Below are 22979 nucleotides of genomic sequence, written 5' to 3' on the forward strand. Positions count from 1 at the left end.
CCCCTACCACATTTATTTCCTTTGGCTGCCGTTGCGGATGGAGAGGGACCATGGGGCTGTGGGGCCCAGCTCTGGACTGGGGAAGAGCCCACCCTGCCTGGGAGGGCCACTGCCAGTCAGAGCAGGCAGTCCCAAGCTGGCTAGCCCAGGCAGTTTCACAGGTTGGGGATCCTGTGCTCTGACTTCACTCGCAACAGCATCCCCAGAGCTCTTCTAATGTCGGAGAAAAGGCCTCGATGTGCAGCGGAAGTTGGTGCTTTGGGAGATACCTGTCATTGCTCCCCCAGAGAGCTCGGTTGACTTGCTGGGCACCAAGCAAAGCAAACGGTCAACATAGGGCCTGCCCCGTAGCTCCGTGGGTCATGCAGACTCACTCCGGGAGCGAATGCTTAGGAGAGGGCAGCTGCTGCCCGTGGGCAGGAGATCAGGGGGCACACCAGGGCCTGTGGCAGCATCCCTCAACTTAGAAAGGAGAGGTAGAGACAGCGGCCAGCTGGGTGGCTTTTATTCACTTGAGGATCTTCAGTAGCACCGGCCCCAGCTGCTCCTTCAGCCGGGGATCGATCTGGATGGTGCTCAGCTGTTTGATGTTCAGGATCAGCTGGTGCGCTTGCAGGAAGAGCTCCTTCCCCACAGCTTCCTCCACTCGGTCGCGCCACTTGGCCAGCCTGGGCCTCCCCTCAAATATGTCGCACCCAACACCAACCGGCTGTGGAAAGTGGATGGGGTGGGGGTATGGAGTAAGTCATTGGGGTCTATGGGTGTCAGGGGCTGGACTGAAGAGGAATGGTGGGAACCACTCCCCCTCTCCTCCTGCACCTTCCCGAGAGCAGGAGGACAGTATAGATTTAGAACAGCGGTTTGCAGAAGGTCATAGTGTGACGTTAACACATGAGAGAGTGCTGGAGGTGAAATAGTTAAACAGGTTGCCCACTCAGGATCCAGGGGGGTGGAGTCAGTGGGACTCCCCACCTACTAAACCACCTCTCGGATATTTACTTGTCTGTCTAGCCCCTAACATAGCTTATTTCATTACACTAACTCAACCTACCCACAACTCTAGCCCAATTCACTCCCACTCCAACCAACCACCCAACTCCCAACAAACTCCTCAACGAACTCTCCTTTGCCCCTCCCAGAGCTGGTTTTATAGTCCCACTGACTCCACCCCCCTGGGTCCTCACTGGGCAACCTGTTTAACTATTTCACCTCCAGCACTCTCTCATATGTCACACATAGTTCAGAGGCTGAAGAGGGAAGGAGCTGGGAAATATTGGGAGAGCAGCAGGAAGAAGAAGCACCAGGGGAGAGACAGCTGACAGACTCAGTGTCTCTTGAAAGCATTCCTGACCCCCCCCCTCCCTGAACCCGGCGGGCATTGAGAGTAATAGAACAGAAAACTCAGAGGCAGAAAACGCAGATCAGCTGGTGCAGGGGTGATGCAGAATAGGAGGGACTGAGGGGGTGGGACTTGACTTGGAGCAACGACATTATCTAAGAGAGACAGCATTCCTTCGTCTCTCTCTGTGACTATTGAATAAACTACATGGTAAGAACTCTTCTTGTTTTGATGCTTCTTTGCATCCCGCCGTGAGAGGGATAGGATTCCCTGAAGCCTTGACAGTTGGGAAGATTGCCCTGCACCCTGTTCTCTGTTGGGGCTCCTTGTGGTCTGGCTTGGCAGCTGGATCACCCACTTAGGCCACTCAAAACAGCCGCTGATCACCCTTGGGCCATTTGCTCATCCCACAATGTGCCCTCAAGTCAGGTTTTGAGGGAAGGCAGGCTACTCCCCTGCTCTCTCCAGACTGGCTAGGAGGCAGTTCAGAAAGGAATCTGGTGATCCCTGGGTTCAATCCTCACCTGCATGAGCTCCACAATGGCCACTAGGTCAGCCAGCGAGACCTCGCTGCCCACCAGGAAGGGCTTGTCCTGCAGGAAAAGCTCCTCCAGCTGAGTCAAGCAGGCGCCCAGCCCCTCCATCACCTCCTGTAGCTTCTCTGGGGGAAGCGGCTGGCCTGTGAAGAGCGGGATTAGCACCTGCAAAGAGAGAGAAAGATCACATCCACACCACACCATTAAAGCCTGGGAATTGTAGTTTACCCTTCACAGAGCTACACTTTCCCAGGGAAAGCCTGAGATGTCCAGCTAGAGTGCCAGTCAGGGGAGGCTGGTCATAGGGGGACAACAATTACCTTGGATGGTTTGAACTCAATGGTTTTAAAGTCAGTGATGCACTGGGCAATAGATATAGGACACAACATAGATTTCAACCTTTGTGAGTAACTTTGGAAAAGTGACTTGAAATTTACAGCATGTTGTTCTTTGAAAGAGAACTATTTGAAAATGATTCATAGATGGTGTTTAACGCCGAGTAGGCTTGCTAAGATCTACAAGACAGAATCAGATAAGTGTAAAGAGGTGGAGGGAACATTCTTTCACATGTGGTGGACATGTAAAAAGGTAAAAGAGTTTTGGAAAATGATTTATAATGAACTGGAAAAAATTACTTTCCCCCCAAACCCAGAGTCCTTTCTGCTGGGGATAACTCAGACTGAAATTCCCAAGTGTCAGAAAAGGTTATTTATGTATGCAACAACTGCAGTCCGTGTTTTGTTAGCCCCAAAATGGAAAGTGAGTGAGGTCCCAACTAAAGAAGATTCACAACTTAAGTTGACAGAATTTGCACAACTTGAAGATTTAACATATAGAATAAGAGAGCAAGAACATAGGTTTAGAGAAGATTGGAAAACATTTATTGAGTATATGGAAAATAACTGTGTACAGCTGAAAATGTTGGCAGCACTAAGAAAAATTCAAAAGAGTAAATAATTTTTGATTGATGTGATAGTGGAAAACCGATCAGGATAGTTATTGTAAAATATGCAGGGATGTAAGATACGCCAAATGAACCATGGAAAGAGAAGAAGGGAAGTCACTGGATATTTTAAAGTATGGCAATACAATACTGTGAGTTGGACAGGAGGCAGTAGCATGAATGGGCAATTTCCATTCCTCGCTGCCGGAAGAGAAGGCAGCCACAGGCTATTATGGTTAAGGGCATTAAGCCAGAGGAATTTGGGCAGAGATTCTGAGATAGGCCTTCCAGAACCTCATCTGTGACCCTGAGCCAAGCAGGTAAAACCCAAAAACTGGACAGCCCAGCCAAAGCCCACCCATCTCTCTGTTCCCTTACCTTGATCCACATGGCCTTGGGAGCATTGGCCCGGATATTGGCCTGGTGCCAGGACAGGTATTCATCTACCTTGGCTCGCTTCTGGACGTCCGACGGGTACCAGTGGTCCGGGGTGTTGTACTTGCGGCTCAGGTACAGGAGGATGGCTGTGCTGTGCCCAGAGAAGAGAGGGTGACAGGCGTCAGGGGCACAGTGGGAGCAAATGGAGCAGGGAAGCCCGTCTCAGGGCTGGCAGGCTGAGGGCAGACCAAAGCTGTGCTGGAGCCCCAGATACACAAGATATACCCCATGGCAGCACCCAACCCCTCGCCAAACACCTTATTGAGTAACGTGCCATGAAGCTGCAGAGAGAAGCCTTCCTGGGTGCTGCTCCCCCACTGTGATACACTCCCCACCACAATTTACATCAAGCTCAGGACTGGATTGCTTTCCATCTGGTGTCAGCTGAGACAGAGCTCAAAGGAGTTTTCCAACACCAGTGTTTTTCTGTCTCCTGGCCCCAAACCCCTGACTCCTTTGAGCCTCTGAGCTGTGCTCAACAGCACCCAACCGTCTTGTTCCCTCACGACATACAGATGAGATAGAAATTGGGAGGAAGGTAATAAAAGCCTTCTGGGAAATGATATATAATGAATTGGAAAAAATGCTTAAAATAACTTTTACAAAAAAACCCCCAGAGGCTTTCTTATTAGGAATTGTAGGTGCTGAAATTCCAAGTGAGCAGGAAAGACTCTTTATGTATGCGACGACAGCTGCATGGATGTTGCTAGCCCAGAGATGGAAAGAAGATAAAGTCCCTACCAGAGAAGAATGGCAAATCAAGTTGATGGACTATGCCGAAATGGCAAAACTGACCGGAAGACTCAGGAACCAGGAAGACCAAAACTTTCATAAAGAATGGGGGGGGGGGGATATAATTTACCTTGAAGGCCACTGTAAGCAGTTGAAAACGTGAGCAGGATTGCAATAACACTTGTAATGTAAAAACAAAATTAAAAAATTCCTTCCAGTAGCACCTTAGAGACCAACTAAGCACACGAAAGCTCATACCAATGACAAACTTAGTTGGTCTCTAAGGTGCTACTGGAAGGAATTTTTTTTATTTTGTTTTGACTATGGCAGACCAACACGGCAACCTACCTGTAACTAGAACTTGTAATGTAACGAGACCTATTGACACAATGGAGTTACAAAAATTTGGATTATTAAAATAAAGATGCAGCAGAAGGTTTTAACAACAGAACTCACAGAGGGGAAGGTGGGAAGTCCAGAGGTTTGTAGGAATCTTGTAACTTTGAATGTGTTGTGGTATGATTGAAAACTCAAGTATGTAAAATCAAATATATATTTTTAAGATAGAAATTTGGAGGGGAAGGAAGCCATTCCTGTCTGCCTGCCTTCTTACCCTTCAGACAAAACGAAGGCCTCATCCCTCAAGACGGGAACTTTCTTCACCGCAGTCGCCTTGGGCAGCGGCCCTAAAACCAGGTGGGTTGGAGGGAAGCGACACAGCACACAGTTAGACCTGGCAGGATGGTTGGCAGGAGATGCCCAGCACATCCAGGACTCCAGAATTGGAGCTTGCCTGGACAATCTGTTCTGAGTGACAGCTGGAGAATTGGTGAGCGTATATCACCAAACACAAACAACAACTCCGGGTTCTGCAGAGCAAATCAGTGGCCAATTTACATTTTGACCCATGCAGATTGAAATATACTCGGAGTCGAGTGTGGATTTCATGCTCTTTATTCAGCTCATAGTAGTGAGGAATGAAAGTTCCCCCAAAATATCTGCTTTATATACATTATTTACACAATGGGTCGCACGTGGTTGGCTAATTCTGGGATTCTCCTGTAGGCCAATCAGGTTGCGGATTCACTTCCACCTGGAGCTGGATTGGGTGGCTCCTGCGGACCAATCAGACTGCTGCATTGTTCTAGGACCAATCAGACTGCTGCATTCTGGACCCTATTGTTCTAGGACCAATCAGACTGCTGCTTTTTGGATCCTATTCAACTCAGTACATAACGCAGAATATCCCAATAAATCAGCTGTGAGTCCAGTGCCATATTTTTTTCTACTCAGAGCGGGCAGCTGGGAGCCCCCAATGTTTGGAGACTGGGGAGGGGGAGAGAAAGTGGGATGTTTGCTCCACTTTGGTTGTCTTGGTTTATAGCCACAGACAGACCCGAGGAAGCTCTCCACTCCTGGCTAATCTTGCCCCCCAATAATAACCACACCTTGTCTGAAAATACTGGGGGGAAACTGAAAATACTTGTTATTGTCACCTCACCCCCCCACCCCACCTCTGGCCTGGCTTTCAAAGCTGCATGAGAGAAGTTCAAACTATGTTCCAAAGTGGAGTTTGGAAAGAGCCCTGAGCTCAAAGTACAAGGTCTGTTTATCTCTAGCCTTGCATGCAGAATGGGGCAGGTCAAAGGGCATCCAGTCCTGATCTGACACCAAAGATCTCTTCCAAGGGAACGAACCTCTGGCTCCGTGAGTTTGCTTGGAAAGGGCCACTGTATTTCAGCAGGAGCCCAGTGGCAACAGCACAGCATCAACTGCCCTTGAAATCCTTACGGCAATATTTACATCGCAAAGAGAACTTCACTCTACAACAGCAGGGGAGTCCGTTTACTAAAACCGGGGGACTTCCCTTAACCCATATTTTTGGCATCTCTGTCCTGCCTTTCAGCAACAAGGCACCCTGTGAGTTCTGGCTGAATGCTGCTGGCACAAACTGACCCCTGGAGCAAGAAATGCATGCTTGGAGCCTCCTTTTGCAATGGACGTTTTTGGGAAGGGGGAGGTACAGCTCAGGAGCTGCTGGGTGAGGAGAGGTGCCACCCAGGTGAGGCAACAAGTGTGTCAGTGCAGCCAAGATCTGCCCACATGCCACCTTCAGCTGGCAGCCATATTCATGCCCCCCAAACATGGGCTTTGCAAGTGTGGTGTCAATCCATCCTTGCATGTTTGCCTGAAACAGTTCAGGGCCAGGATTGACGACACAGAGCAGGCATTGTCCTGTGACAATCATTTCTTCTATCGCTGCTTCTAAGGTTAAAATAACAAGCAGTCCTCTTTTGAAAAACTTGCCAGCATTGTTCATCGGCCCTGTATTTACAATACTCCCAAGCCTGCCTTGCAACCACCTTGACACACATTCATTGGTTTGGCCCATTTCCTGATGGCCCTGAACAGTCTGATGGCAGCCACTGTGCTATTTTGTCACACTTGGGACAGACCATGAGCCTGGGGGGCTCTTTGTGGGAGAGCCAGAACAGGCAGGAGAACCAACAGCTCCCTCCACAACACTTCCTGGAGCAAAGCAGCTTGGAATTTGACTCATCAGGTGTTGAAGGAAGCCCTGGATAGCAGCCATCTTCTCAATGTGACCACCTGTACAAATCAACTGCCCAAGAACTCCTCTGGAAACCTGTTCCGGGGAGAAGTTTCAACCTGAGCCAGAACCTAGCAGGCAAACATGTTCACACACAGCAGGAACAAACAAACGCCATATTCCAGAAACGAAAATAACGAAGGGGGAGGCGAGAATACTTAGGGCGGCCACCCGATCCGTCAGCTGGTGGTAAATACCTCCTGCTGGTTCACAAACATCTTTTGAAAGAGGCTGCAAGAACTTGAAGGCCCCCAGCGAAGCCACTTCTGAACGGGGCATTGAGCCCAGGTTCAAGTTTGGCCTTCCGACCATTGGACCCACAGAACTGGGGGCATGTCCATGCAAACAGTGGGGAGCCCCAGAACCAGAATTGTGTGGGTGAACTCCCAGGCTCTTGCTGCTTCCAACCCTCTGAACCATGCCAACCTGGGCAGCTGGCCTGTGGACTACCCTGATTTTTCTGTATTATACAAAAGCATCACCCAGCCTCTCAGCTCTTACCTGATGGCGTGGCTCCCTCTGGGTTGCTTGCGCCCTGCACTTTCGTCCCCAGGATGGAATCTGGCAGGAGAGACGCAAAAGCATCAGCAAAGCGAGGGGAGCAGAAAGGCAGGCATCCATCTCAGATGGGAGAACTGCCCTCTTGCCCAGTCAAAGACCCACCTCCCCAAGCTCAGGTAGCTTCTCTGTCAGGGTTTCTCTTCAGTCATGTCAAAGCAGAGAGCCACCTGCAATATTCAGCTGACCGTGATGATTCCCAGATCACAACAGCAGCTGCTGAAACGGACCGGGATTCCACAGAGCCCACCAGAGAAGGCCACTCCCAAGAATAGAGAAGCAGATCCAGGGAGAGACACAGACACTTGCCCCCCACACCAAGTTTTTTACACCAGAGTAGGCAAGAGTATTGTTAGCCCAGAAATGGAAACAAGAAGAAATTCCCACAAAAGAAGAATGGCAGACAAAATTAATGGACTATGCAGTATTGGACAAAATGACAGGAAGGATTCGAAAGCTGCGGGACCAGAGATTTACAGAAGATTGGAAGAAGTATATGAATTATTTGAAGAGCAACTGTAATCAACAAATTACGCTAGTAGGACTACAAGAAGTTTTGTAAGGAGAAATATATGAAGTGTTACAAAGTAGAAAAAGATAGAGATATTGGTTATGAAATGTAATAGGGAAGATAAGAAATGCATACTGAGAGATTAGATTGGAAAATTTTCAGACAGGATTGATGGAAGTCAAAAATTTGAATAAGATGTAAAAGTATGTTTAATTACTGTTGAAAATGACATGTTAAAAAAAAACTAATAAAAAATTATATTAAAAAAAAAGTTATTTACACCAGAGTGGGCTCTCCCAGCAGGACCAACCCCTACCAAGTGATCCTTCTAACCAGGCCCATTGCACAGAGGAGGGTTGAGGCCAACTTCCAGGCAAGTCCCCCAGAGTTATTTTTTCCTGGGAAAATTAATCCCAGATTGTTACAACTCTTCTTCCTCCTGATCTCAGAGTCACTAACATATGTCAGAACTTGGCACATGAACATTTGGAGGAGAAAGAGGGAATACTTTAAAAAATAAATAAATTTATTTATTTGGTTTTTTAGATTAAAGTTTTACAATCACATATCCAACATAAAAACAAGATGCCAAAGAATCTCTTAGACTTCCCTCCTCCCCTTTGTGGGTCCTATTAGTCACTTCCTCCTGCATCTTTTACAGTAATCCAAATCTTTTACATCTCCATTATGTCCAAAATTCGCCATTAAACTACAAGTGTTATTCCAACCCTACTAATGATTTTAGCTGTTTACAATGGTTTTTTTTAAAGATATATTATAAATTTTCCCGATTCCTTATTAAAATTTTGGTCTTCCTGATTTCCGATTCTTCCGTCATTTTTGCCATTTCGGCATAATCCATCAAACTTAATCAGCCATTCTTTTCTGGTAGGGACTTTATCGTCTTTCCATTCACTGAGTCTAAAGCATGGCGAGAAAAAGGGAATTCTTGCCATGCTTAAAATCAGTGAATGTCTCCTGCTAGGGAGAAAGGGTGGGTGGGAAGAGGTGTACTTAAAACCAGGTCTTCTGAAAGCAGGCAGTGAAATGAGGAAGAAGCCCACCTTTGGAGCCCCCTGAACATCGTGGCTTCTCCAAGTCATTAAGAGACAGGGGTCTTCCCTCTCCCCCATGCAACATCTCTCCACTTTCTTTTTCTTCGGGAGATAAATTGACCCACCCTGACCTCAGCGCCCCCACCCCTCCTTCGCTGCCAGCACAGAGGCGCCGGAAGGCAGGTGCGTTTAGCTCACCTTTGAACAGCTCCACAGCTCTGAATTCAAAGGGGATGTTGTTCTTCTTGGCAAAGAGGTAGACGGCTCGGCAGGGCTGGGAGAGGAGGTCTAGGTACAGCTCCAGCACCATGGTGGTCCCTGGGCATGGAGAGGCAGAGCAGCGGAGAGCAGAGATTTTCCTCTGTGTCGTCTGCCTTTGGCAGAACACCCTCCCAGGAAGAACAGGAACTGCAGCAGGGCAGAGAGCGAGGGAGTAGCAGAACGCGGGAGCCTGCCAGCCAGCCAGATGTTCTCCCTGAGGGGCGGGGTATTGACTCCAGCAGGCAGGGACTTTTGCTTTCTTTTTTTCTGGAAAAGTACAAGAAGCGAAGCACGTGCGACTGGCAGAGCCTGCGGTGGAAGTCGGCGAGGAGGGCGCAGACCCTCAAGGCCTGGTTGGATCGGTCAAAAGCCCAGGAGAGACTCTTTGACCATAGAGCCTGCTCACTGAAATATTAACTTTGCAAAGTGGCAGCGAAACATTGGCTGGTTTCCCAGGTGCTTCGTACATCTCTAGTGCACCAACAGATACTGCACACATTCCTGTGGAAATTTCTATGCCCACCATTTGCAGGTGTCTGACAGGCAGGCAGAAAGTGCGGTAGGTGGCTTGGCCAAGTGTAGAGAGACTCTTATTGTATCATTGTCTCCACCCCTAACATTCAGCCCAGACACTGAGGTCCAGCTCTGAGGGCCTTCTGGCGGTTCCCTCATTGAGAGAAGTGAGGCTACAGGGAACCAAGCAGAGGGCCTTCTCGGTAGTGGCGCCCGCCCTGTGGAACGCCCTCCCATCAGATGTCAAGGAAGTAAAGAACTATCTGACTTTTTGAAGACATCTGAAGGCAGCCCTGTTTTATGTTCTACTGCAGTTTTATAATTTGTTGGAAGCTGCCCAGAGTGGCTGGGGCAACTCAGTAAGATGGGTGGCATATAAATAATAAATTGTTGTTGTTATTCCATCCCCTGATTGCTGCTGACCCAAGAAACTAGCCACAGCCTACAAGGACATAGTTGAGCTAACTGTACCAACATCCAGCAAAGATGAAACTTCTGGGAGAGAAAGGCTTATCAGAAGGGGAGGTTTGTACCGAAGGAGTCGACAGCAAGGGACAGCATCTGCTCTTAATTTGTTCTTGAATGACTCTCATTCTGCTCTTAATTTGTTCTTGAATGTTCTTGAATGACTGCCTGGCTGTTTTCTAAGTCGGCTGTCCAGGGCTTACAAGTGTCACATGGTGGCAACATGTCTCGGAAATAAGATCCTTTTGGATCTGCGGGGAGCAAGGAGTGTCCCCATTATAACAATAGATACAGGATCTGGCTTCCCACCGTGGTTGACCAGATGCTTTCAGCAAACCCCCAAAGCTCAACTTGACCATCATGATTAATAACAGCGACTTCCCCTCCACCTCGGCTATTAATTTGTCTGATTGCCTTTTTAAGGCTGTCTAAACTAATGACCTTGGCCAAGTCGTGTGGGAATGAAACCCATAAAACATCAGACCATTCTTTGCCCTGGAACTACTGCCAATAGGTTTCACTGGATGAGGGAACAAGATTTTCTACATCTCACGTACAATTTCCTAAGCCGCCATCACATTTCCCATTCACTGCCACACATACAGTGGTACCTAGGGTTACATACGCTTCAGGTTACATACGCTTCAGGTTACAGACTCTGCTAACCCAGAAATAGTGCTTCAGGTTAAGAACTTTGCTTCAGGATGAGAACAGAAATCGTGCTCCGGCGGCACGGCAGCTGCAGGAGGCCCCAGTAGCTAAAGTGGTGCTTCAGGTTAAGAACAGTTTCAGGTTAAGAACGGACCTCCGGAACGAATTAAGTACTTAACCCGAGGTACCACTGTATTTTCTTCTAAATAAAGAAGCCCAACCGTTGTGATCTTTCCTCACAGGGGACTTCCTCCATCCTCCTGGATCATCTTGCCTGTTCTTTTGTGCAACCTTTCCTAACTCTGCAATACCCTTTTGGAAGTGGGGAGACCGGAGCTGTACATGGGATTCCAAATGTGGCTGCATCACAGAACTGAATAGACATTGCAGTACTGACAGCTTTATTTTCCATCACTAGTCTGGAATTCACCTTTTTCCCTGGAGCTGCACTTGGCTCAGCAAAAATGGCCTCTTTCCCCAGGTACTTGCTGACATCACTGTGGAGAGGAATGAAGTGGGGATGTTTCTGCCCCAACATGTATCACTTGACACTTGACCCTCATCAGCCATTTTGCTGCCCACTGATGCTGCTTGGATTAATCTTCTGTGATATCTTTGCTGTCTCGCTTGAGTTTTCCCCATCCTGAATTATTGGTGTCATTCGCAGACATGGCTGCCACACTGCTTGCGCCTGACTCCCAGTCAGTTAGGATCAAATTAAAAAGCCCTGTTCCTGATACAAACCCATCTCTTCCTCCCAGTAATGGTTGTATTTACATACTTCTCAACATTATGGTGCTGGAGGAGACTTTTGAGAGTCCCATGGACTGCAAAAAGATCAAACCTATCCATTCTTAAGGAAATCAGCCCTGAGTGCTCACTGGAAGGACAGATCCTGAAGCTGAGGCTCCAATACTTGGGCCACCTCATGAGAAGAGAAGACTCCCTGGAAAAGACCCTGGTGTTGGGAAAGAATGAGGGCACAAGGAGGAGGGGATGACAGAGGACGAGAACAGTGTTCTCGAAGCTATGAACATGAGTTTGACCAAGCTGCGGGAGACAGGAGTGCTTGGCGTGCTCTGGTCCATGGGGTCACGAAGAGTCGGACACAACTAAACAACAAACAATATTATGAAGAAGCCCCCCCCCCCCCCGCCGGCAAGACTATGATCTTGCCCACCCAGAGCAGCTGGAGGCACCAAATTAACCCCCTCTTTATTGGATCAGGCCCCTGAAAGAGATGGATGAGCAGCAGCAGCAGGATCCTGCCCCGCTTTGCCCCACCCCAACCTTCTGCATGTAGATAAGGCAAACAGCTGTTGGGGTTGGGCCTTGCAGAAGGATCATTGGGTAGTGGCTAGCAGCTTTAACTGCATGGTAGTTGAGGCTGTTCATTAAGTGGGCGGCCAAGGCAAGTTCTGTCCCACCCCCTTTGTACAGGGAGGGGGCACAGGTCTACGAAAAAGGATCCAAGGGTGAAAGACACAAAAGGCAGCACACAGAGGACTTCCTCTATCCTAAGGCTCCTTGCCCCATCAATGTGGAGAAATGAGAGTAAAGCAAGTGAAGTCCCCTTTGACCTTCTCCCTAGTCCACCTACCTAAAGGTCTTCTTCACACAGATGGAAAGACACACAAAGAGGGACAGGATGGATCCTCCCACCCCTCAATTGGCCACTCCCAGTTAGGATTTTGGAATGGATGCAGTCTTTTGATTCAGGAAGGACCACAACTCTCTCTGGACATGGAAGAATGGGCAGAATTTCCAGAGGGGTGGCTCCTTTTGCCCAGAAGTCGTCCAGAAAAGGAGCCAAGTCACAAGACTTTCCGAGATTGGACCAAAAGGTTCCTATACCCCCCTGGGCCCTCTGCTTCATGGCCTGAACTCTTCTCCTGGTGACCAGCCCTGAGTCCCAGAGATGACAATAAGGAGAAGTGGCACTGTGTGTGTGTGTGTGTGTGTGTGTGTGTGTGTGTGTTGCTGCTTCAATTATATTTGAAGAGACCAAAACGTGTTGGTTGGTTCTTGAGCTTTATTGAGGGGGACTCTGCCCCCCAATGGCGTTCACTTCACATACTTCAGCAAGTGCTGCTTGATTTGTTCCCTCATTTCAGGAGGGAGTTGATCCTCCGTCACATCCTTGGCTTTGAAGAGCTCCTTGTGGGCCTCGGCAAAGAGGTCCTTCCCCACGGCTTCTTCCACTCTGGAGCGCCAGGCGGACAGCTTGGGTCTACCTTCAAAGACGTCGTAGCCGGCGCTTACAGGCTGCAAAGAGGAGGAGAGTGATTTGGCACTGTAATAAACGAAAATCTGCCCTTATTTCCTTATGGGGAACACAAGAGCCCTCATAGAGTCCTTTGTAGGTTCTCCATCGGCCGGAGGAAAAAAACAGAATCCAACCAGAGAATATTGAGAAGCAAAGCAGCTTGTAAGCTTGATCTTTATTGATCTGTTGCAACAGGGTGCTCCCCTCACACGCAGGAGAGGAGGAGGAAACCAGAACAATGGCGCGCAAGGCCTTATAAAGACTTTTGTACACCCTGTAGATCAAGACCACCCCCAGAAACATCATACATACATCACAGAAGGGGTGTAACCTAAGACCACCCCCAGATACATCAGACCTACATCACACAAAAGGCGGTCTAAAACAGAAATTTGAATGTTGTTTTTTTCCTGTCATTGTTTATCTCCTGTCTGGCAAGTTACCTGTTAATGCTTACTAGATTGATACCCTGGGGAGCCTGGCCAGTCTTTTGTAATGATAAGTACTTAGTTCCTGAGCCAGATCACAGGCTCACCCTATTCATACACAGATGCACCCTTAAGAGAGGATTTGTGAAGGAAAAGGCAATGCGGAGGCTCCTCCATTTGACCTTGCAGAGAAAACACCTGGTCAGCCTGGGAGTCAAAATGGCTCCATAGCTGCTTTCCTGTGTAGCTTCAGACATGTGGCCTATATATCTATGTACGTGTTTGCTTGGTACATTTATGAACCTTATATACATAAGACCATAATTTATTTATTTCAGCACGGATACAGCCCCAACACCTGCTCAAAAGGGCTGCCACCATTCAATGCTGGGAGTCTAAAAAGCGATAGAGGAGCAGAGAGAACGATTAAGTGGAAGAATGATCAAGGATTTGCTTGTACGCATGCAAATAAAATGCCGTCGGTCTTGTCAGCCGCTCAATGCTCTGGATTCCTCAAGGACCGCCTCTTTCCATATCACCCTACCTGGACCCTGAGATCCTCTTCTGAGGCCCTCCTTCGTGTGCCGCTTCCTTGAGAGGTCCGGAGGGTGGCAACACGAGAACAGGACCTTCTCTGCAGTGGCTCCCCATCTGCGGAATGTTCTCCCCAGGGAAGTTCACCAGATGCCTTCATTATACACCTTTAGGCGCCAGGCAAAAACGTTCCTTTTTAACCAAGCCTTCGCCTGACCTGACTGACATCCTATGCCCTTCTCAAATGTGTTTTTTTTGGGGGGGGGGTTGTTGGTTTTATTTTTATTATGTATTTTGTGGTTTTATATCTTGATTGTATTCTGTGAACTGCCCTGAGACACCAAGGCATAGTGCGGTATATAAATTCAATAAATAATAATAATAATTCCTCCCATGCAGAATCAGAGAAGGGCAAAGTCATGACTGAAGTCTTCACAGTCTGCGAGGAGCCTGGCTCCCCAGATTTTTATCCTTACAGCAGAATGCTTAGAGGAACTTTCAGTGGAAAATGCAATTATCTGTACGGTTCATTTTTACGAACACCACTTAGAAATGATGAGTATTTGGTATACAATCAAACACAAACCATAGTTATTTTGGAAAGCCTGTCTGGCTAGTATTATTAACACCTATATTGCTAATTGATTTCTACTTCCTGCTATATGCCTTTGAAGTAAAGTGGGATGTTGACACTTCTACTTAAAAAAATAAGGGGGAAAAAGACTTGGGATTCAGGATTAAGAGGCTGAAAATAACTCCTGTTGCTTAGCTGGGAAGAATGAATCTGGGAGAAGAACGAACTTGCAAACGTGCTACGCTGTTTCTTTTTAAGCAAGGCCAGAAGAAATGTTCCCAAGCTTTCATTTGTTTGGCAAGAAGAGACACCGTGCCTGCATTGTTCTTCTGTTGGGGGTAAGTGGGAGGGAATCAGGTGTCTGAGCTCACTCTGCATGCATTTTGAGAAAAGCTATAATTGCCAAATGTGCAAGGAAAGCTATCACCACCGTACCCATTAACCGTCCCGATTTGAGTGGGACATCCCGGCTTCTGATGAGAGCTCTTGGAATGTCCCGTTTTTTGTCTTGTGCTGTGGCACAAATCAGCTGGCTCGCGCCAGAGCGCCTGACCAAAATACGATTGCTTTTTGCTCTCATGCTGGTCAGTTGGCACGTGCAAGAGCACCAGAGAAAACCCTTGCATGAGTCGGCTGGTTCCAGCGAGAGCTCAGCACTAAAAAAATGAGTGTCCCAGTTTTGATCAGCGAGATGCTGAGGGATATACATCATAAGTGGGGTAGCACCTTTGTGGCACCCAGTCCCTGCTTCTGGCTGGCCACTGTGGGAAAACGGCACTTAATTAGAGGTACCTTTGGCATGACCCAAAAGCCAGGCTCTCCTCACCTCCCGAGGACCCAAGTTCTAGTGTTCCAAAAGAGAGAAAATCTTCCGCTTCTCTCTTCCCACACTTCCTGTTCTGGAGTGTGACTGGATTGGTGGTGGGACTCATTGGATAGAGGGAATGTGGGAGAGCGAGGGAGGGTCTACTGGGATGTTGGGGAAGGTGTGTGTGTGTGTGAGAGAGAGAGAGAGAGAGAGAGAGAAAGACAGACAACCGGGGGGTGGGGTGGAGAGGAGAGAAAGAAAGAAAGAGAGGAGAAAGGTGCTTCAGTAGTGGCGCCCACCCTGTGGAACACCCTCCCTTCAGATGTGAATGAAATAAGCAGTTATCCTATCTTTAAAAGACATCTGAAGGCAGCCCTGTTTAGGGAAGTTTTTAATATTTAACGTTGTATTGTTTTTAACATTTGATTGTGAGCCGCCCAGAGTGGCTGGGGAGATTCAGCCAGATGGGCAGGGTATAAATAATAAATTATTATTATTATTATTATTATTATTATTCCCAGTTTGCAGCTCTGACCTCTTCTTTTTGAGATGTGGTGATCCCACCTGGCTAGGAAGTGATGAGGTGCCTCAGCCTCGCCAGGAGCCAAAGGCCATTTCTTCCAGAGGCCCCCAGATCTCATCGCCCCCCAGCACTCACCTGCATGATTTCTACAATGGCCACCAAGTCTGCCAAGGAGATTTCCGTGCCAGCGATGAAGGGCCTGTCCTGGAGGAACTTCTCCTCAAACAGCTTCAGGGTGTCTTTCAGACTCTCAAGGGCTTCTTCAATCTTTTCGGGAGGGGTAGGATGTCCCAGGAAGAGAGGCAGCAAAGCCTATGCAGAGGAGGGGGCAAGAGGGAATTGACACCGGAGACATTCTAGGTATGGCTCTTCACCTCTCATCACCATGTGAGCAGTGAGAGGAAGGAAAAACGATGGCAGCTGTCAGCATTTCATCTCTCGTGGGCGGGCAGGGTCTCTCTAACAGATATACATTCACAGGCCACAAAACTAAGCCCAGCTCTGGTCCCCTTGTTGCAGCAGAGACTTCTCCTCTGTAAATTGTCAGCTGGGCCAAGAGGCAGCTGCAGCCCTTACCTTTGCCAGGTACAATTTGGTGCCACACATTCGCGTGGCCATGTGTTGCCAAGACAGATATTCGTCCACACGGGCTCGCTTCTGCAGGTCCGAGGGGTACCAGTGGTCAGGGGTCTTGAATTTCCTTGCTAGGTACAAGAGGATGGCAATGCTGTTTGGGAAGAAGAAAGAGAGAGAAGAAGATCAGCAGGCAACAACGGTGAATAACAACAGATGCAGTCGGATGCAAACAAGTTGGGGGATTTTTCTTCTTCTTCTAAATTTTTTTTATTATTGAATACTTTTATTTTGCTTTAAACAAATACATATAAATATAGACAACCAAAATTACAAAATTCCTTAATAATGATAATAATGAAAAAAACTAAAAAAACTACAAAAATATCAAAGTACGTGGCACAGAACCTAAGCAACTGTGGGAAAGAAAAAAGAAAAACGAAAAAGAAAATAGAAAAAGAAAAATAGAAAAAGAAAAAGAAAAATAGAAAAAAAAGAAAAAGAAAAAAGAAGATGAGCCAAAGCAGGAAAGCTCATCTATTGTACACTTCCGTCAAGTTCACAACAGATCATTATTCTTATCAATTCTCTCTATCTGCATTCCAAAGGAATCCCTCATCTTGGTATCAGGGAGCATATCTCTATGCGGTATCATTCTAAACATAACCCGGTCTTTCTTGTTGAGCCCTTGTCCCCTAAATAATTATTTAAACATTTAAATAATTCTTCTTCTAATTACACATACAGTAGATGCTTATAGGACTGGCAGTGACTGACCAGGAACGAGGCACTGTGGTCATAGGGAAGAGCTTGATGAAGACGTGCTCCATAGTGGCGCCTGCCCTGTGGAACGCCCTCCCATGAGATGTCAAACAGATAAACAACATTTGACTTAAGTCTTAGAAGACATCTGAAGGCAGCCCTTCAGGGAAGTTTTTTATTGCACAGTTGCATCTAGGAAGTCAAAAAGAATCTGTTCCGGAAGTCCATTCGACTTCTGAAATGGAAACCAAGGTGTGGCTTTCTACTGGTTTCCGATTGCGCAGGTGTGCTGGAAACAATAGCGGAAGCCGCGCCAGATGTTCGGCTTCCAAAAAAAGTTTGAAAACCAGAATGCTCACTTCCGGTTTTCAATCGCTCGGGAGCCGGAACGTTTGACTCCCAAGGCGTTCAGGGGCCGAGGTACAACAGTAATGGTTTATTGTATTTTAATATTTTGTTGGGACCTGAGTGGCTGGGGCAACCCAATCAGATGGGCAGCACGTAAGTTGTTGTTATTATTAATAATAATAATTTAGACACTGTCTCAGTGTGCAGCAGCTGTGAGGAAAGGAAATTCCACACTAGTGATCATTAGGAAAGGAATTGAGAATAAACCTGCCGGTATTATAATGCTGTTATACAAATCTGTGGTGCGACTGCTTCTGGAATATTGTGAATAGTTCTGGTTACCCAACCTCAAAAAGGGTATTGTAGAGTTACAAAAAGTCCAGAAAAAAGGCAACCAAAATTATCAAGGGGATGGAGTGAATTCCCTATGAGGAAAGGCTGCAACATAAACTTAGTTAAGGCCTTGAAAACGAAAACACAAAACCCCAAAGGGAGGAAAGCAGAGATTTATGGGTTTCCAGCAGGATCTGGTGCACAGTGAAGTTGCAGGGGGACTGTGTGGCTACTCCCCAACACAAACACACAAAGTAACAGCGCTGTGGATCCTTCTTACCTCTCTGCCAAGGTGAAGTCGCCATCCTTCAAGGCGGGTACTTTCCCCAGCAGATTCACCTTGCCAAACTCCTTTGTCCTGTTTTGCCCTGGAGAGATGGACAAAAGGAATCAAGAGGCAGCTATTCACTCATGAGAACCATGACGCAGGACCCTGCCTTGACCCACCCTGAGTGGGGGGTGCTGGTCACCCCCACCTGACCCCCCACTCATGTTCCCTCTTACCTCTTTACTGGATTGCTTTGGTTGGGAGGTGAGGGGCAGCTGGGCAGGGGCTGTGTGCTTGTCAGCCATTCTCCTAAGTCAGCTCTTAGGTAATAAATCTTTTTCACGCCCACAAAGTAAGTAGAATCAGAACAGTACAGAGAACAAGCTAATTGCTCGGGAATGGATGGAAGGAGATGGGCATCTGCCCCAAGCATGCTCGGGGTGTGGGAATGCAAAGCAAGCACTGATACACAAGTCTGCCTTGCATCAGTATCAAAGGTCAGCAAAGAGCGAATTCTTCTGCGTCTGGGCAGCTCAGGCTTTGCACCGATTGGGCAAAAGGGAGGGGGAAATGAGCCGTGCCCTGGCAGACACTGCCACAAGCCAGGGGTCTTTTTGCAAAGCTCGTTTCTCCTCCTTGCAATCCAGTTAATCATTCTACAACAGTCACCGTTCTTTCCTGCTTGCCACAGATATGAAATTCACGGCTGCTTTTATTAGGAAACAATCAATTCTTACCCACCCTTTACCAAGAGGCCCCAACGATTTGAAAGCAAAACTATTGGAAACAGCGAAAGCCTATTTTAAATGTTAGGAAATAAGACCTCTTCGATGGTATCAAGTTGCGAGGGAACCCAAAGCTCCAAATGAGATCCAAATGAGCCATTCAGACAACCTGCGTCAAGCAGTCAACAGGCAACTTGAGAGTGACTCTCTTTCTCCCCCCCGCTGAAATTTTATTAATTTTACAAACAAAAAATACAAATAAACACACATCAATAAAGTCATAGCGTATGTGGAGATTCTCCATATCTCACTACTTCCCCCCATTCCATCCATAGAGTCTTATTTTAAGCATCTACAACTGCATATTAGTCTGTACAGTACTCCGGTTTTTATATTGAACCATATTATCCATGTTTTTTACACGACAAGTGTGTCAGAATCCTGCTCTTGTTTCCATCTGCTTAAAGTGGTCTCCTAGATAACTTATAATTTCCCCCCATTCTTTTATGAGGTTTTTGTCCTCTTGGTTTCTGAGTTTCCCAGTCAGCTTTGGTTTGCCATTTGAGAGTGACCCTCTTTCAATCCATCCTTGTCGGAGTCAAACAGGGAGTTCAAGCCAGCCCCCCACCCATCAAATAAGCCCCCCACCCAGCCCCTGCAACTCAAGACGCTGCACCCTGGATCTTGTGACTAATTCTTCCTGCCCCATCCAACAGTCTCACCTTGGATGAGAGCCACATGCTTGAACTCAAAGGGGATGTTGTTTTTCTTAGCAAAGATAAAGACAGACCGGCAGGGTTGGGAGAGGAGGTCGAGGTAAAGCTCCACCACCATCCTGGCAGCAGCAGGGACAACCAGAGTAGGGAATCGGCTGGCAAGAGGAGAGTAAACAGTGCTTTCCTGCTCCTGGGAGATCTGGGCTCGGCTGCTGGGCCTCTTGTACCTTGGCCAGACCAACTCGTCAGCAGCTGCTGCTCCTCAAAGCCAATTGGAAGAGGCCTCGATCCTTGGCCTACTTCCCTCCCACCCACGCCCAAGCAGTGAGGATTGCCAAAGGCTTCGTCAAGCCTGTTTTGCCAGAGAAGAAAGGAGGGAAAGTTCACAGGAGGGACTGGATAGCAGCCAAACAAGATTTGAGAGTTTAAAAAGTGACACCTTCAAGACACATCACCTCAAGTGAAGAAACACGACTTCGTAAGAGCTGCCCCTACCCCAGGGCAGGATTACGGCTACTATGGCCCTGTCCCCCAACCCACCTCCTCGCAAGAGCCCAACCTTCTTTGGGCTTGAGCCTCCACCCAGAAGCCCTGAGTTTTTCTGCCACTGAAATGAGGTTCTGTTGCCCCTGCAAAATACTTGATCCTGGGAGACTTCCGGGTTGGCGCCTCTGGCAATGGCGGATTTCCTCCGATCGGGAGGAATCCGCTCCGTGGAAAACAGGGTCTGAACCGCCACGGCGAGGCGGAGACCCATCAAAAACCACAGGCGGGAGAAGCCTGTGGACGTGGGATTCGGCCGGCACCTTTGCGCCCCCCCTACTTGCGGGGAAACCCGATTTCGGGGTTCCGGAGCGACGTGGGGTGAGTGGCGCGGTGCCTTGAATCGACTGCTTCTTTCACGGAGTGAAGCCGCATTGCTGTTGCCGGAGAGCGCTGACTTTTTCCTGTGGACAATTAACTGTCCGTGAGTAGAACGGAAAATTGGAATAAGAAATTTCTTTTAATTTGGCACTGAAGCGGGAAGGTCTAAACAGGAAGTCTGCCTTCCGCTTTTTGTAAATAGATTGAAGCAAAGACATGGCAAGCTAGAGCTTAGAAAATCGTTGTAAAGGATCAATTTTCATCATTTAAAATTACCGAACCCTCCTTGGAAGCAGAAGAGGGGGGAACTTTTTCTGGACTGATTAAACTTGCAGAAGACAAGTAAAGAAAAGCAATTCTCCACCGTCCTGAACCTGGGAGCGGGGTGTCAGGACAGACGTCTTCGGGAAGTTCATTGACTATAGACAAACGTTTTTGACAGATAGTTAAAAGAAGAGAAACATATTGATTCCATTGTTCCCCTTCGCATCTAAAAGGAACAAAATATTGACAAAATATCTGAAAAAGGAAACTTTGTTGTTAGATTTGCTTTTTTTTAAAAAAAAAAAGGAGAGAGATGGATACAAATAGAAGTTTTTTCCCCTAGAGGGAGCTTGTGAAACTGTTATTAAATTCGAACTGGGGAGCTTTGCAGCTGCAATAGATTAAGATCGTGGGAACAGACTCTGACCTTCAACAACAATGTATTCGGAGGCTCTGGTGTTGGCCTTTTGTAAGACAAGTGCTTTATTGGAACAGTTACATGAGAAGATGGATTTGATGACTGTTGGGATCAGAAAGTTTGGACAGGCAGTGGGTACTTATATAGAACCCACTCAGGAGTTAACTCAGGAGTGTGCTTTGACAGATCAGATGAGGGAGGAGGCTGTTGCTGCACCTAGTGAGGCAGAGATGGAGGGAACTGTGGCCCAGCAGGAACATGAGTTGTTGGACTTGATGAATGAACCTGGAGAAAGCCAGATTTGGAGAGACAGAGTTCTGTTTGGTTTGGAGATGGGGGGCTGGATAGACCCCCCTATGCAGGGATGTTTTGACCTTTCAAGTCTGGCTTTGGGCTGGGAGGCGTCCGGGGTTGTGCGGGCCCTTAACTTTGGAGGGACTTTGAAACATGTTTTTAAATACCATATGGAGTTCAGTGTTGACTTTGGAAAAGGGGCTGATCTGTCGAGAAGGGACAAAAACATTGTCAAGCTGGAGTCTCCCCAAGTGAAAGGAGCAGAAGACAAAGTAAAGCACAGGTATAAATATGAAGAAGATCTACGGATGGGACATGGAAGAGATCCAAGGGCCTCGGATATAAGGTTACCAAGTTGATGGACTAGATGGATGGGATAGAAAGGACTGACAAAACCCGAGACCAGGAGAAAGAAACGTTGGATGAAGATTGGAAGAAAGTTTTAAACAATTTATTTAGGAAAATTTTGTAAAAGTAAAGAGTATTAGAAAAATGTTGGAATGAAATTATTTGGCTTTAGCAGAAATGTTAAAAAGAATTATGTAAGAATATGTCATGGTTAAGAGAATTTAGTATAAATAAGATTTAAGTTTTAGGTTTTAGGGCCTTTTATGGTAAGATAAGGTTAAAATAGATTAAGGTAATTTAATGACAGAATATTATGAAAGATGGAAAGGATTTGCTGAGATAATTAACAACTAGAATACAAAAAAGGGAGGTATGAGGAGGTCGATGAAACGAGGTAATGACAGTTAATGATTTGGGAATATTGGATTTGTTTTTAATTTTTTTGTCTATTTTTGTTTTTTGATTTTGATGTATTATGTGTTTTGTTTTTTTCTCTTTTTGATCTTGTTTTTTTTATTGATTTGTATTGTTTAAATGTTACTTGTTTTTTCCTTCTTTTTTTTTCTTTGTTTCTTTGTAATCTTAAAATTTTCAATAAATATTATTTAAAAAACCCCACAAAATACTTGATCCTGAAACTGCTCTGATCAGGAGCCTTAAAATCCATAAAGGTTAAGGTAAAGGGACCCCTGACCATTAGGTCCAGTCGTGGCCAACTCTGGGGTTGCGGTGCTCATCTTGCTTTACTGGCCGAGGGAGCCGGCATACAGCTTCCGGGCCAGCATGACTAAGCTGCTTCTGGCGAACCAGAGCAGCGCACGGAAATGCCGTTTACCTTCCCGCCGTTTACCTTGCACTTTGACCTGCTTTCGAACTGCTAGGCTGGCAGGAGCAGGGACCAAGCAATGGGAGCTCACCCCGTCGTGGGGATTCAAACCGCCGACCTTCTGATCGGCAAGTCCTAGGCTCTGTGGTTTAACCCACGGCGCCACTCGCGTCCCTTAAAATCCATAGACTAAAATAAAAAGGCTACCTGCCGCCCTGACTCTACAAGGCAACCTTTACAACGGTGGAACTGCACAGGGGCTGGTTTTAGCTTTCTTGCTTTCCAAAAGGAGATCTCCTGCAGCAGGGAAAAGGTGCTCCAGCACCCCAAGGGTCAGGGCAACTTCCTGAAGTCCAGCCTTAGCACACACACAAGAGTCCTGGGACTTCACCAGCATGGCCAGCAAGGGATGATGGGATTTGTAGTTCAACAGCCTCTGGAGGAAGGCACTTTTGTTTTAAAAACAGCAAAGCAAACACACACACAAAGAGGGA

The 22979-nt window shown here is 47.1% G+C and overlaps 1 protein-coding gene across 3 annotated transcripts; it reads right to left on the minus strand.

Annotated features, from left to right (window-relative positions):
• Positions 1-488: 488 nt before the first annotated feature.
• Positions 489-19724, minus strand: LOC308465374 (glutathione S-transferase theta-1-like). Of its 3 annotated transcripts, XM_080985291.1 has the most exons (6): positions 8922-9225; positions 7101-7160; positions 4602-4674; positions 3197-3347; positions 1864-2040; positions 489-709 (listed from the first exon to the last, which is right to left on the minus strand). In XM_080985291.1, exons 1-6 carry the CDS (start codon positions 9031-9033, stop codon positions 509-511), a joined length of 774 nt encoding a protein of 257 aa, XP_080841417.1. In that variant the 5' UTR covers positions 9034-9225; the 3' UTR covers positions 489-508. The 3 variants fall into 3 exon arrangements, with proteins under 3 accessions (XP_080841417.1, XP_080841419.1, XP_080841418.1); XM_080985293.1 differs by lacking the exons at positions 4602-4674; positions 7101-7160; positions 8922-9225 and adding exons at positions 18043-18130; positions 19478-19724; XM_080985292.1 differs by lacking the exons at positions 489-709; positions 1864-2040; positions 3197-3347; ... (1 more) ...; positions 7101-7160; positions 8922-9225 and adding exons at positions 12628-12878; positions 15882-16058; positions 16323-16473; positions 18043-18130; positions 19478-19704.
• Between the last annotated feature and the right edge of the window lie 3255 nt (positions 19725-22979).

This window comes from Podarcis pityusensis (assembly GCF_964106645.2).
Source record: "Podarcis pityusensis genome assembly, chromosome: 16".
NCBI lineage: Eukaryota > Metazoa > Chordata > Lepidosauria > Squamata > Lacertidae > Podarcis > Podarcis pityusensis.